Here is a 16,104-nt window from a genome sequence, read left to right as displayed (position 1 = left end):
CTCTGCATTGTAACCACTCTACATCACATTAGCATATATTACATTTCATGCTTAAAGCCACTTTCACTCACATATACAAATATTCAGAAAACCAGAGACGTGCAGTTAACGTTAGCATTTCTTCTTTAGGTTTACAAAGAAGACCTACCTCAGCTGAAACAGCAAAGTAAAGAGAAAAACCATTCTGTGCCCTTCCTTAAGAGAGAGAGAGCGCCTGAGGACAGCTTGAAGCTGCAGTTTATACATGGGTAGAGTAACATCAAATAATATTTGCTATTTCTGAATGACTGACATTGCTGGGGTGCTCTAACAACTCTTATCAGAGCATAAGCAATGCATTTTTGATGCTTACCCACAATTAATTTGTCATTGTTACTGGGGTAATTCTTAGAATATCAGATACAGATTTTCTATTTTCAGTTGTATTTCAGGCTGGGTGGAGCCCTGAGCAGCCTGGTGCAGTGGGAGATGTCTCTGCCTATGGCAGGAGGTGGAGCTGGGTGATCCATAAGGTCTCTTCCAGCACAGACCATTCCATGATTCTCTTTGCTAAGGAACAGGGGAAGCACTGCTAAATAATACATCAGTGTTGAGTTTTATGAAACTACATTTTGTACTTGTTACTCACTCACCTGGTGTTTCCTGGAGTCTCTGTTAATTGCTTGTGAAACTGTGATTTGTTCAAATGCCTGATGGATTTCTGCTCCAATCCAATTCCTCGTGGAGCTTACCTGGACACAATTCTATGTAAAAGATACAGCCTTTTTGTGAAATCAGTGCTGATTTAGGAATTGAGTGCAAAGTAACCCTTGAGAAGATCCCTTAATCCCTGCTCTTGGTGGGAGCAGTGTCTGTGATACTTCTGAGCTCGAGCTGTCCCCTCAGGACTCCTTTCCTTTAACACACAAAGGATTTGTAGCTGTGGGGCAGCCATGAGGTGTTCGGTGTCTGCTGCAGGTACAGGGGCTGTGACTGCAGGAATAGCCTGTTCTACACCCAGGCAGGGGAGGTGGTTTATCACATCTCCTGCAGCCAGGTGTTCATTTGGTGCTTGCTGCAGGTACAGGGGCTATGACTGCAGGAACAACCTGTTCTACACGCAGGCAGGGGAGGTGGTTTATCACATCTCCTGCAGCCAGGTGTTTATTTGGTGTCTGCTGCAGGTACAGGGGCTATGACTGCAGGAACAACCTGTTCTACACCCAGGCAGGGGAGGTGGTTTATCACATCTCCTGCAGCCAGGTGTTCATTTGGTGCTTGCTGCAGGTACAGGGGCTGTGACTGCAGGAACAACCTGTTCTACACCCAGGCAGGGGAGGTGGTTTATCACATCTCCTGCAGCCAGGTGTTTATTTGGTGCTTGCTGCAGGTACAGGGGCTATGACTGCAGGAACAACCTGTTCTACACGCAGGCAGGGGAGGTGGTTTATCACATCTCCTGCAGCCAGGTGTTCATTTGGTGTCTGCTGCAGGTACAGGGGCTATGACTGCAGGAACAACCTGTTCTACACGCAGGCAGGGGAGGTGGTTTATCACATCGCCGCTGTGGCCGTCGTCTACAACCGGCAGCAGCACTCGCAGCGCCTCTACCTCGGCCATGACGACGACATCCTCAGCCTCAGCATCCACCCCATCAAGGACTATGTGGCTACTGGGCAGGTGGGGAGTTCAAAGTGATAGCAATAATGGCTTTGTATAGAATTAGGAAAAATGCCATTCTCTTCTTCCTCACATGGATTGTTTCCTCCTATATCCGGGCAAACTGAATGTTGTTTCCTATTCCCCTGCTGAAACTGTTGGAGGTGATTATGAAACCATTCCTATGTAACATAAACACTGCCAGTCTTGTGCTGTGGCCTTCAAAAGTCTTATATTTACTTTTAATCTCTCATGTAAAATTCAGCAGCCTGTATTTTATCTCCTTCCTAGAAGGTTTTGGACTTCCATGACTCAGTTGTAGTATTTTTGTACTGTAGGAGCTTTCAACAGCCTTGCTCAGATAAAAGCTGATGGGCACTTTCCTGATATCTGGTACTGAATATGATGTATTCAGTGTGTACATATTTCAAGACATCAGGATAAATGATACCGTGAATACTGATCGTTTTAGAGACCATCCACTGATATTTCTCTGAATGAGAAAATAAATCTTGAAAAAGATAAAACAGGGCAAATTACAAACCTCTGTAGGGTTTTAAAGATATGATAATGCTAATTACTGTTTTTGGTGTGCTTTGAACTTCTGTGGGCAGAGAGCCCAATTAACCCTCTGATCTAGGTTGGAAGAGATGCTGCTATCCATGTTTGGGACACCCAGACCCTGAAATGTTTATCATTGCTCAAAGGCCAGCACCAGAGAGGAGTGTGTGCACTGGATTTTTCAGGTGAGCCACAGCCTATGTTTATCTAAATGAGTAATTTAAAAGCAATCCTTGTGAGGCAATGTTAATTCAAAGAGGTGTAAAATTGCAGCCAGAACCAATTTTACATGGAAGCTTGCTGATTGGGATAAAAACAGTGTGTGTAGTGAAATCAGTCGAGGGCCTTTGGTCACTTGGTCAATGATTGATTTTGGTGGTGTCTAGTAGGTAATACCAAGGGTGCAGTTGGAATTGTGGTCACTGTCTACATGGTGGTGTGAGAATTTCCAAGCAGGCAGGATGGTGACTCAAAGCATATGAATGAGTTGGAAATGTCACCTCTGCACTCATCCAGTTCTTTGCATTTGCTAACAATTGCCACATTTTTCAGTGAGTTTACAGAAGAAGTAAATATGACAAACAGTTGTCTGCTGTCTCTCCCACTTGTCTTTCCAAGCTGGCTGCCCTAAGCTGTCTCAGTTTTCAAGGGATAATTCCTGTGTGCAGCACTGAAGAATATCATCCATATGGTGGGGACTTAAATACTTCTGTATCTTCATAAAAGGGCTTGAAAATTCATTCTCACTTCTTCTGTTAAAAAAAATTAAGAGATTACTTTATCTAAACTATCCTCTACTTGATCTGATTTTTTTTTTCAACTAAACATAGCTTATTTCATATTCTGCTCTCCAGAAATGTGGTAAGAATTCATTAGGATGTAGATCACATTTGTAAGACAAGACTATACAAAAGAAGTTTGACTTCCACAAAGATAAATCAGTGGAACTCAGTCATATTCCATTATCAGGAGAGAAGCCCTGGTGTTCATCCAAGAGCTGGAATTCAAATGTAAAATTGCTGACCCACTGTGGTCTGTAAGCTCACTCTGAAAGGAGATAAAGTGCCAGAAGGAAGAAAAATGGATAAGGATGATTTAACTGGTATTAGATAATGTGCATAGATGTCAAAAAACTTCTTGATAAGATCCTTAATTGAACAAACATTCCTATACTTGAAAATTCTTTGTGGTTTGCATTTTTAACACCAAGTAAATTGCTGTCCAAGTAGGAATATTCTGGATCTTGGAACCCATGTGCCTGTAAAGAATAAACTGGCCAAATATTCTGTGGGCATAAATCTGTAAAAAAATACTGAATGTCTTTTAAAAAGTAGCAACCACTCAACATTACAGTGTTGCTTTAGGACCTGCTCCTGAGAATAATGCACACACTGCATTCCTAACTGGCTTTAGCTGGGATTCTTGGCATGGACAGGGACAGAGACTGAGCCTGTGTGTGTCTGCACCAAATGTGCACCTCCCTGCAGGATCAGGGGCCTGCACTGCCCTGTGCAGGGCATTTGCATTGTCCTAACAACAGAGCTTTCAAAATTAGGTTCAGATCACACTATTTGGAGCTTAAAGATAGAAACCTGGAGCTCCCAACCTTTTCTGGCTGTAGTTGATGCAGCAGCTGACTCTTTTCCTCCAGTTCTCTCTCTAAACCATAAGCTGCTGCCCATTTCTGAAAGCTGGGTCCTTCCTGTGCAGCCCTTCTCATGACACTGTGACTCTGAGAGGATCATTTCATTCCTGCAGTGTTTGGCTGTGCCCTCTGCTGGCTAATTTAACATTTATACCTTGGGATATTGTTTGGAGGGTATAGTCCATATTAGTGCATAAACCTCCTGTTTCAAGTGCATAAAGTTTAAATTGTTGTGGTTTTTGAGGATTTTTAAAATAAGCTCGATTTTGTTTTCTTGTCCTGTATTTTAACTTCATTTCTTCCTACCTTATTCTGCTTCTTCCACTTGGACCTGTTTCTTTCTTACTGATTCTTAAATCCCCCTTCTCCTTCTTGACTTGCTTCCAGTAAGGTCAGTCATTAAAGTCTGTAAGAACTTACTCAGCCCTGTGAACTCTGCAGTAATTCTGATGGAGTAATTTATACCAGTGACTCTCTTTTACCTCTTGAAGTCAAATATGCCCAAGCTGAGTCCTTCACACCATTCATTTCTGTGAGAAGCCCATTCCCAGATCACTGATCTTGTTCAGTCTCTACCCTGCAGCTAAAAAAGCCAGGCAGGTGATCAGCTCCTCCTGCACCCTATGAATTATCTTATCATTAGCTGCAATAATCATGGCTTAGTTTTATAAACTTTGTAGAATGTCAGCACAGAAGTTTGTCTCTAAAACTTTGTTAGAGATGGTTGTGTTTATCATTATTTTATACATGTGGCAAGAGTGCCTGGGTACTGTTGAATTATGGATGATTTTCTCTTCTGGCTTTCCTTTCTCTCATTATCAGTCCTGCTGTGTCTTTCCTGCAGTGAAAGTGAAGATAGCCAGCAGTTATTTTTAGCCTTAAAATTTTATATCATATTTATAGTTTCATCACCCTGCCTGTGAACATTTCGTACACTGGTAAATCTCTGCACCATTTCAAGCAAAGAAAAGAAGCATTATCTATCAGAAATATTTCAAATAAAATGCAACGTGAATTTAGAGTGCTTGAGCTTTATGAATTGAATTTCATTGCCTTGTTTGATCCTCATTATTTTGCTTGTACTTTCACATAGGAATGCTTTGTGTCTGCCTTGGGGAAAGATCTGAACTCCAATTTCTCAAACTATTAGTTTGGGGTTTGTTTTTGCTTCATTTATAATACCACATTAGAAATTCAGTTTGCAGTGTGATTTTTGGTTCATTGCCTGTTACATTTTCAGCTAAAGCCTTAACACCTTTAACACTCAGTATTGCTTCTGTGCAGCTGATGGGAAATGTTTGGCATCTGTGGGGCTGGATGATAACCATGCCATTGTGTTCTGGGACTGGAAAAAGGGAGAAAAGCTGGCAACAACCAGGTAAGGATACCCACAGTTTAAAGTCCCCTCTGATTACTTTTTTTCTGAATAACCTCATTCACATTTTTCCTATGAACAAAGAAATAAAGCAGAATTCCCCTCTGAAAGCAGGATGGTGTTTCAGAGCAACACACCCAGATTAAAAAACCTGGGGATGCACAGCCCAGTGTTTGGAAATCATGTGAACTATTTCTGTCAGGAGTTCTTATCCTTGCTGTTGGGAGAGCCACATTGGCACTGTGGTTTGTATTTTCTTCCAGTTTTGTGTCCTGGCTTAGGGCAGAAGTCACCAGAGGTGTCATTTCCTTTATGTGTTCCATGATGTGCTGGGTTCCATCAATAACCAGATCACTTTCTAAAAGGAAAAAGAGTTCCCTCTATTCTATATATATATTTCAATCACTGCTGATCCAGCCTTCCTTCTGAGCCAGCTTTTTCTGAGCCATTGCTCTTCCAATTGCCAATGGAAAGCTCAGCTACTAACCTGACAGTGAAGAGTCCTTTGTGCTTTCCTGAAGGGACCAGTATTGGGAAGAGAATTTAAAGTGACATGTCTCAGCTGTTTTATACTCAACTGTTGGATTGCAACAATAGTTGTTCAGTGTAGCAGAATTGAACTGTCTGAGAACCTGGTTTCTGTCTCAGCCTTGGACAAAGCAAGTGTGCCCCTGGTCACCAGGACTGAGCAGAATTCCTGTGAGGGTGGATGCATGTACCAGAAAGGCAAGGAGAGAATTCCATGTGCTCTCTGCAAGCATGTAATGTAGCACTGCTCAGTAGAAATTGTTGGTATGGCTGTAAAAAAGTGCCTGTGAAAGGTAATTTACTTTAATTACTATATGGTGACGTGTTGCAGAAGAAATGAGATTTTCTGGTGGCAGCAGTCTCTGTTAGTGTTAGTGTACCATTACTGAAGAAATCAGTGTTTTACTCCATGTGTGTGTACCACAGTCTGTTAGCTGTACAATTTCATCTCAGACATCCAGTTTATTAGGCACTGAGGGTTTAAATCCTGCCTAAAATCCGTGCCGGAGGCTTTGCTTAGCAACAGCCCTGGCTGTGTTGTAAAACGTGACATTTTCCTGGGCTTTGCAATCCCAGTTCTGCTGTCCCCAGACAGATTGTGCTTGACTTGCAAGCAAAGAAATACTTTCTATATTCCCACACTGACCTTTAAGCTTTTAAAAACAAGATCATGATAAGCTGTGTCACTACCTGGTGCTGGTGCTCCCAGGACAGATAAAACATGGAGCACTCGGGTTCTTTTCACCATGTAATGCTGCATGTACCCAATGCATCTATTATTGCTCATCTGTTATCTTAAAAATATACAGGGTATATTGTATAATATATATATAATGAATATATCCATATATATAGAATAATGAATAATGAATATATATATATAATGAATATATTCATATATAATGAATGTATCTTCTAAAACCTTCCCGTTTAAGCCATTGTTTAAATTTTTGCAGTGTCTAAAGGCAACTCCCCTGTTCTGGTGAGCACAGGAGGACAGAGAGAGAGACAAAAGCCCTCATATGGCCTTTGCACACAAGAATAAAATAACATCTCCTTACAATCATATGGACCCATATAAACCTCAAAAATGGGTGTCCACTCACCATATACAGACACTCATTATGGCTATTCTGCACTTATGTTTACTTTTTGTGAATATTCTTTTTTCTTAATCTTTCTAGGCTGATTTATTTCAGCATGACTTCTCAGGTTTTTGGGGGTTTTTTTTTGTTGCAACATTAAGTACTCTTATTTATTTGCTTTAATTGTTTCAGAGCTAAATTATGCAGCTTGTTTCCCTGTCCTGGCTCTCCTACCTCCTGTCTAATTCCATTAAAATCCTTGTTGAGTAAGATCACAAGGAACCAAACACCTCTGCTCTGCAGGATGATGTGCTGCAGATGTCAAAGGTGGCCAGGACTGGTTTGCATCCAGACATTCCCACTAAAAGGGAATACTGACCCAGAGGGGTTTCAGAACCATGTGATTTTCTAGATCTGCTGAGCCTGTCAGGAAAAAGGTGACTTAATCCTAGCACAAACCTGCAGATTATAATGAAAAGCTCACACTTCCTGCTTTGGGGGGTTTATAAAATACTGACATGGATTTAATTAATGCTTTACACCTGGGAATAGTTTTTCCTTTGATAAGACCCAAGCTTTTAAATTCCCATAAATACATCAACAAGCATAAGTTTAATTACCCAAGAACTAAACCTGGAGGTGAATGTGCTGCTGAGTGAACTGCTACAATTTTATAATTCATTATTTTATTTTCCATCTTGAAGCCCACAGATTAAACACTTCCTCATTTTTCCTGTCAGAGTATCTTTTAATATTTATTGAGTTCTCATCCATTTAAATACTTATCTTGACCTTTATGTCTTCTCTTAATTGCCTTGACCTTTATTGCCTGCTCCTTTGTTATGATTTAAATGAACTGAAATTCAGTGGGAGAGGATCTTTATTCCCCACATTTCTGTAGTCCCCACATGGTGTGTGCTCAAAATTCTTCCTGCCAGCTCCATGAGGCAAAATCCCAAAACAAAGCCCTTGCAGATTAGAAATATGGCTCTCTACTTTTTGTTATATGGGGAAATGATTTATATCAATGATTTAATTAGTTTGAAATCTTAAGTCATTCTTGCCAAGCTTTTAAAAGATCTACTTCTATTGCAGGGGCCATAAAGATAAAATATTTGTAGTGAAGTGTAATCCACATCATGTGGACAGACTAGTCACAGTTGGGATGAAGCACATCAAATTTTGGCAGCAAACAGGTACTGTATTGAATATTTTATATTTGATTAACATGGGAATTTGTGGACATTTTTAATACAAGAACACCCTATTCCCAGTTTAAGAATTTGTTTTATTCATTAAGCTTTTAACTTTTGACTAACTTTAAGTTTTAACTTTTTAAAGTTTTAACTAACTTTGCCAGTTACCAAAATATTAAAGGGGTTAAAACCCACCTCTGAGTCAGCAAATGTCACAATATTCCTTCCTTCTTGGAAAGAATTTTCAGTTAATTGTGTTTAAATTCTAATCATAATATTAAGGCATTCTCCTAAACAAGCATCCTTGGCTCCCAGAAAATCAGGTTCTGATTGAGGACATTTTTTATTCAGGACTGGATTTTTTGCTCTTCATGACTTTTTAATTGTGTACACATTACACAAGTACTCAGAACAACTCAAAATTAGGTCACTTTAAGAGCTTCCTACACTTCATAGCATAGTTTAAGCATTCAAGTGGTTCAGGTGCTCTCAGATAAATAATTACTTTTTCTGCTTTTTTTTAGTCTTTAGGTTATTTTTGCAGTGATTACGTAGACTTGCATTGCTGTTTGCCAAATTCCATGGTGGGAATGTGTATTAAGCAGCATCTTACTCCAAGAACAGTCTCTTTGCAATAAAAATGGTGATTTTTAATTCAGATTTGCTCAATGGAGTGGGGAGTTAGTGTGGTGTCAGCTGTGAAGCCCACAGTGCCTTGACACAAGGCCACCTGTACAAATCATATTTTGTAATTTTATGCGTATTTTTGTCTAAGCATTGATTTATGACCTTATTGCTGCTTCTGCTTTCTGACCCAAAGCAAGGCTGTGGTGATTTGGAGGAGCAAACCCTGCCATTTATTCTGCCAACTGCTGCCAAAAGCTCAGGATGCCAGGGGACAGCTAAACCAATCTTCTGCTTGTGGTCACCTCTACAGAGAAGCAGCATGGCAGAAGCTGCTGTGGGCAAAAACCATCCTGCCAGGCTGTGACCGTGTTCACAGGGGCTGGGGATGAGGGAAGAGACGAGGATCTGACTCATGCTTCAGAAGGCTGATTTATTATTTCATTATATATATTATATTAAAACTATACTAAAAGAATAGAAGAAAGGATTTCAGCAGAAGGCTGGCTAAGAATAGAAAAAGAAAGAATGATACCAAAGGTTTGTGTCTCAGACCAAGAGTCTGAGCCAGCTGACTGTGATTGGCCATGAATTAGAAACAACCCCATGAGACCAATCCCAGATGCACCTGTTGCATTCCACAGCAGCAGATAACCATTGCTTACAGTTTGTTCCTGAGGCCTCTCAGCTTCTCAGGAGAAAAAAATCCTAAGAAAGGATTTTTCAGAAAATATCATAGCTACACCAGACATTGCAGTAGTTGGTTTTGCACAGTTCCTCACCAAATTTCTCTCTGGCTTGGGAGGACAGTCTGCAAACCTGAGGCTGATCTGCTCCAGAGCTGTCATTGCTGGGTTCACTTTCTTTGTGCTTTTCCCTTGTGTGCTGCTTCTGCATTTCCATTATTAGGAAGCCCCAGGAGATGTTGGGGTCAAACATTTGTCCTTTCCAGCCCAAGCAGAGCAAGGCCTGTGCTGCTGTTGCAGGTGGAGGCTTCACCTCCAAGCGGGGCACGTTTGGGAGCGCGGGGAAGCTGGAGACCATGATGAGCGTCTCGTACGGGCGCGGGGAGGAGCTGGTGTTCTCTGGGGCTGCCACTGGGGACATCTACATCTGGAAGGAGACCCTGCTGCTGAGGACAGTGAAGGCCCATGATGGACCTGTGTTTGCCATGCATGCACTGGACAAGGTATCTGTCACCTTCCTCCACGTTGACTTTTGTTGTACCGATGGATTTTAGAGGTGTTTGCGGTTAAACAAAGCCAACAGGAATGAGTGCTGTTATTTGATAGACCTGGATTTGTAAGCACCCTGTTCCATGTGCTGGTACCTGACCAGCAGCTTTCTGACCTCTGAAAATTCAGAACTTATTTCTCACTCTGCTCAGGAGTGTGGTTTTCATGTTTGTGTAAACCACAGGAGAGTAATGGGTAACATTCATTGCCTCTTCAAGCTGATCCAAAAATATTCATGCATTACCAGTTTCCAAAATATGAAACATGATCTTTTAATATTATTATTGTGTCTTAGTCAAGACTTCAGGTATCCAAAGGTTTTGGGTTTTGAGTTAGGTATTCCAGAAAACAAATTCTCTTTCAGTTGCATCAATACATCTATGAAAAAAATTATGGCAAAATATTTGCATCACACAAATGAGCTAAGGACAAAGTTTTGCCCCTGGCAATTTGAAGATAATGTTGATAATGGAATATCCCTTTTGAGGTTATGTTTTCAACTCTAGAAGTAAAGGATGAGAAGAATGTTAGCTATTAACATTTTTATATATCAAGGTCAATTAAGATCCCTGTGGCTCAATCCTTTCTGGCCCTAATTGATTGTTGCCAGCTTTCCTATCAATTTTTCTGTTTGATCCTGGCACTGAACATCCTCTTCACTTAGATTTTTGTTGGTTAGTTATTTATGCTCTTCTGCATTCACTTGGCCCAGATAATCTACCTAGGGAATTAATGAGAGAATTGGTCCCTGATGCATTATTAGAACTTGGGCTGAAGCATCTGTTAAATCAATTGAATTTGGAATAACTTGAGAAGCTGTTACTGCCAGCTACTGCCTCTTCTAAGGGTAAATCACATTTTTCCATCCCCTGTTCCCACATGCAGGCAAATGTCCTGGTCCAGCATTCCTGTTTACAGCACTGTGTGCTCCATATGGTTGCAAATCATTATAACCCTAGAAAAGCAACTCCACATCTTGTCCACTTGAATTTTTCCCTCATAGGTACAGACTCCAGTATTTTTAGTTTGACACATGAATAAAAAGCAGGGGAGACTTTATTGTGCCTTTGGACATGTCCTTTTGAATCTCTCCCATGAGTGCTGACATTTGTGTGTGCTCTCCTCCTGTGGCTGCGCAGGGCTTTGTGACGGGTGGAAAAGATGGAATTGTGGCCCTTTGGGATGATATGTTTGAGAGATGTCTGAAGACATATGCTATCAAAAGAGCAGCACTCTCTGCTAGTTCTAAAGGTATTGGCTTTCAGTGTGTTTCAGTAAGGACTGTGTGCATGGAGGGTGGGAAATGGCAGGGAAAGGGGAGGGACTGGGTGTCACATCCACCAGAAGCCAAAGGGAACAGGAACACGCTGTTTACTCTGTGCTGGAACATTCTGGTTTGATCCACAGAAGATGTATTTATTGCATTCCTTGTCATTTATAGTTTGTTCTGCTAGTCCCTCCTCTATTTCATGACATTGAGCTTTGTTTTCATTGGTGAAATGATTTTAAGGAGAAATGTGCCCAGCCTTGAGTTTGGCAGTTCCAAAGTCAGTCCAGTTTCCTTGGCTGGCCACATTCCCTGTGGTGAGAGCAGAGGCCCTGTGATGTGGAAAGACCTTTAAATACCCCAGGCCTCAGTGTGGAAAGGGATATTCATATGTAATCACAGCATTGGTCTGGGGTGCTGGGACTCCTGAGCCCCTCAGACCTTGTCACTGTTAAAGCAGTGAAATATCAGTCATTGTACTGCCACTGTACAGACAAACCCCCTCTCTGCAGTACTAAGGGATCCATGGATTATCTGGCACTTTGATCAGGCAGTTTTATCTCATGTTCATGGTTTTGAACAGATTTGAGTTATATATAAACTGCAAGGGGTATGAAATTTAAAAAAAAAAAATAAATCTGGCATTCTTCAGGTTTGCTTTTAGAAGACAACCCCTCCATCCGAGCCATCAGCCTGGGACATGGGCACATCCTGGTAGGAACTAAAAATGGAGAAATACTTGAAATTGATAAAAGTGGGCCTATGACTCTGCTTGTTCAGGTACTGTATGGATCTCCCATAGCAAACCATTTCCTGTATTTTTACAAAAATGCTGGTTCTTTGGTACTCTTTTTTCAGTAAATTTTGATCACATGAAGTAATCCTTCAAATTTGTCTTGCCTGCATGACTGCATATCCAAGATGTGTGAGGTTGTGTTTTATAAAACATTGAACTCATTCACTAATGCAGATTGAGAGCAGTAAGAAATTATTTAACCTTGATATGCAGTGCCAGCAAACTGTATGCAAGCTGAAGGAAAGCTGGAAAAAAGCAGGAAGAGTGATTAACAGCTTGGAAAACTGAGAATATGAGGCAAGATTAAAACAAAATATTATGTGTCTTTTGGGCAAACAAGGATCTAAAAAAGGACATAAACTTTGAGGATTAGCCAATATTAGGATTTCAGGATAAAGTCCAGTTTGGGGCGTAACTTTTCCCTATTAAACTCAAGTTTGGAAAGGAGAATACTGGAAGAACAGGAATTACAGCCAGTAACAGTGGAGGGGAACATGGAAGAGTGTTTCAGACATTGGTCAGGGAGACAGAGCAGACGTTCAGGTCTTTTGGAATGCAGAAAGCTTTGGAGAGAGGAGATGGTGAAGGCTTTATGTGGAAACCCAGGGCACTGGGAATATTTCTCTGTCTGCTCTGGGGTGCCCTGACCCCCAGGGGAGCACTGACTGTGACCCTCACTCGTGGAGAAAGTTTCCTAAACTCTAGAATAGACCAGAATCCACTAAGGTGTGAAATAGATTATAGAGAGCAGTGTAGGTGAATCACTTGGTGAGAAATTGAGGTTTTGGGATTTTTAGTATGTTGTGGATGGAAGCAAGATGGAGGGCACAGGGTGTCAGTCCTGGGTTTCTTCTTCCTCCTTCTCCATGGGTTTGGGTGGCATTTTGTAATTGGGCAGAAAAGTCCCCATTGCAGCTCTGTGGGATCAGTCATTGGGTTAAAAGGGAAATAATCCAAGTGTCAGTTCTTAATTGGATGGTTCGATCTTAAAAGGCCTTGGAACAAGAGATTTTTGGCCACTTTGTGCCTTCTAATGAAAAGCTGCCCAACTCACAGCAGTGAGATAAGAAATGTTGTTTTACTGAGAAGAAACAATAAACACCTGAGTCTGAACATGAGCTACCATCTCAAGTGCCTTCAATGCAGACCCAGAGAAACCAACAACTGGTACCCCCACAGCTTTACTGCCTGGGACTTGCAAAATGAGGCAGGGCAAGTTTAGAAGCTATTACCCAGCCCCACAGGCATTATTTCCTCTTGTGTGGAATGCTTTCCTGCAGGGCCACATGGAAGGGGAAGTGTGGGGCCTGGCAGCTCATCCTCTCCTGCCCGTGTGCGCCACGGTGAGCGACGACAAAACGCTGAGAATCTGGGAGCTCTCGGCACAGCACCGCATGCTGGCAGTCAGGAAACTCAAAAAAGGTAACTCTGCCTTGGCCTGGGGATCCAGGGATCCCCTGCTCCTGGAGCAGCTCCCTCTCTGCCTCTGGGGCACTTTAATTAATTGGCTAGGCAAAGGACACGGTCGTTAAGAAATTGGGAGCACAGGAAATAAATTGGCTTTGGCATGTGTCAAGTCAGTGCAAAGGGAAGGAAGAAAAAGGGACTCTAATCTATTGTAATGAATAATAATAAAATGAACTTCAGTCTCTTTTCCCCCAGTTTCAAGGGGAATGAGTTGACCTCAGAATCACTTTCCTGCCTAGGAATACTTAAGGCCAGTATGTAGCTGACATTATAAATTTCCTTATAAAGACAAGAGTACAATTTCCTGCATTTTGAGCACAGTCATCTTTTGCTGTCAATATGAGCTTTACCTGTTAAACCAACTTCTCTAAAATTAACACTTTTCCTGCCCTCTCCTCTGTATAAAATTAGATAAGCTATATTGAAATACTGCCTTCTCAAAATCACTCTTATTTTATTAATTCATTGATATCTCTCTGGAAATTTTAAATTGTTCATTTTCAGTGACAAATCTGGAGCACATGAACCCTTAACTGGCTGGGGGAAAACAGAGTTAAATATTTTGGAGGGGTGAACTTGGGGATGGATGAGGGTAGCTGTAGGAGAGTGTGTCAGGAATAATGCTGAGGAAGAGGTACACTGCCCTTAATGAATCTTTGAATTTTCCATCCGGATTTCCTTTCTGTATGTGTTCTGGGTGGATTTTTTTGTTTTATTTCTGTCATTGGTGTGTTTAGGATGTGGCTGGAAGGTGGTATTTGCAATAAACCTGTTTCAAAAGGGATTAAACCATCGTCCTCAACCCTGTAACGAAGCGTCCATCATACCCCTCTGTAACATATCTTTTTCAAGAGATAAAAAATCCGTTTTAAAATCACATAGTTGATGTAGAAACCTTTCAGTTGCAGTTCACCGATGGTTTTCTCAGCCCCAGCTTTTATGACAGGCTCATTTCCATGTGCCTCCTCAGGCGGGCGCTGCTGCGCCTTTTCTCCGGACGGGAAAGCCCTGGCGGTCGGGCTGAACGACGGCAGCTTCCTGGTGGTGAACGCCGACACTGTGGAGGACATGGTCTCTTTCCACCACAGGAAGGAGATGATCTCGGATATAAAGTTTTCACGAGGTACAACCGCATGATAAGGTGGAAGAGGAGTGTTTGTTTTGCAGTTGGTTTCTCTTGTCTAGGCAAGGTTGAATGTCCCAAAGGAAGATTGGCTTTGTGTGTGCTCCATGCATTAAATACTTCACAATTCCGTGTGGCTGCACTAGAACAGGCCCAGCCCTGCCTGCTGAATTGACTGCAGTGGGGAAAACCACACCAGTATCAGTTAAATTTACCCTTTAATAACCTGGGTGTCTCCTCCTTGCAGAATCAGGGAAGTACCTGGCTGTGGCTTCCCACGATAACTTTGTGGATATTTACAATGTCCTTACCAGCAAGAGGGTTGGCATTTGCAAAGGTGCCTCCAGCTACATCACCCACATCGACTGGGACTCCAGAGGTAAAGTGTTGGCCAGAGATACAGACTGGCAATGCCCATAAAATGGAATATCAGGAAATTGTTCCCCTCCAGTTATCGAGATCAACCACTGATGCAAATGCTTTTTCCCCATGGAGCACTGCATGGATCCAGTGCAATTACATTTGTTGGTATCCAATTTCCTTTCCTTGCTGAGCTCTGCATGGCAATCCCTGCAAGAAGCTAGAGCTTGATGGTCCCAGCTAATTAACCATAATGAGCTCATGCCAGTGAGCCTTCCCAGAGCAGCTGTGATCTGTGTGGGACCCCCTGTGTGCCTGAGCTCTGTCCCTGCTCTTGGCCAGCCCCAAAACGTGGTGTGAGCCAGTGGCAGCAAGCACAGCATCTCCATGGGCACAGCAAACTTCCCATCCCAGGACAGCTGAGACTGGAGCTGGCTCTGCCAGTGTAGCAGTGCAGAAGGGATGGGAGCTGGCAAAGGTTCCACTTTTGGCAAAGCTGCCTCGTAAAAGTATTAGGAAAATTAATAGCAAATGCATTTATTTTTTACTTCCATTAGTGTGATGGTGAAATACAAGCAAAATGTTCCCTATCAGCAGAAACTGATTTGCTGTGCAACAGCAACTTCTTAAGGATATTGGATGGTATTTAAAATATTGCTTTTGCATTGAATCAGAGTATAGGACCCTTACTAGAGTGATTTTAAGCATCTGTGTTACTTTGGCGATGAATCACTCTCTTAGAGGATAATTTCTTAATTTACCCCCAGAAATCTCTTCACTCAATCAAAATACAGTTCTTAGTAGTCACAATAATTATTAAGATTCATAACAAACTCTCCTTTTGTATCCAGGAAAGTTATTGCAAGTCAATTCTGGTGCCAAAGAACAACTATTTTTTGAAGCACCAAGGGGGAAAAGACATATTATAAGAATTGCTGAGGTATGAATTCTGGGCTGAATTATTTTAACTGTGAAAATTAATTTAAAGAATTGTCTTCAAATGGTGTATTTTTTTTTATAATGCTTTATTTACAATGGTTAGAATTATAATTACTTAATAATTCCACAGTGTCTTTCCTAGCATTTGTAAATGGCAGAATGTGTAGATTTCTGCTTGTATCTCTAAATTTATTCTTGTTTATTTATTAGCAGCCATTTGCCATAATCCCCTTCCCAAAGCCACCTGGTTTTGCATATGGGCAAT

At 41.6% G+C, this 16,104-nt stretch overlaps 1 protein-coding gene across 2 annotated transcripts in view; it reads left to right on the top strand.

The window, feature by feature from the left end:
- Positions 1–16,104, top strand: part of EML6 (EMAP like 6) — a 93,654-nt gene that overhangs the window by 53,756 nt on the left and 23,794 nt on the right. For both annotated transcript variants that reach the window (XM_036379448.2, XM_036379447.2), the window contains exons 13-24: positions 130–248; positions 1,473–1,659; positions 2,279–2,384; positions 5,129–5,222; positions 7,928–8,028; positions 9,639–9,841; positions 11,027–11,138; positions 11,807–11,934; positions 13,231–13,372; positions 14,388–14,540; positions 14,788–14,919; positions 15,752–15,840. In XM_036379448.2, coding sequence (XP_036235341.1) covers positions 130–248; positions 1,473–1,659; positions 2,279–2,384; positions 5,129–5,222; positions 7,928–8,028; positions 9,639–9,841; positions 11,027–11,138; positions 11,807–11,934; positions 13,231–13,372; positions 14,388–14,540; positions 14,788–14,919; positions 15,752–15,840 — 1,566 coding nt within the window. The remainder of the gene's footprint in view (positions 1–129; positions 249–1,472; positions 1,660–2,278; positions 2,385–5,128; positions 5,223–7,927; positions 8,029–9,638; positions 9,842–11,026; positions 11,139–11,806; positions 11,935–13,230; positions 13,373–14,387; positions 14,541–14,787; positions 14,920–15,751; positions 15,841–16,104) is intronic.

Source organism: Molothrus ater, chromosome 3 (assembly GCF_012460135.2).
Source record: "Molothrus ater isolate BHLD 08-10-18 breed brown headed cowbird chromosome 3, BPBGC_Mater_1.1, whole genome shotgun sequence".
NCBI lineage: Eukaryota > Metazoa > Chordata > Aves > Passeriformes > Icteridae > Molothrus > Molothrus ater.
Note: the sequence above shows the minus strand (reverse complement) of the source record. Positions and strands in the feature narration are given on the sequence as shown.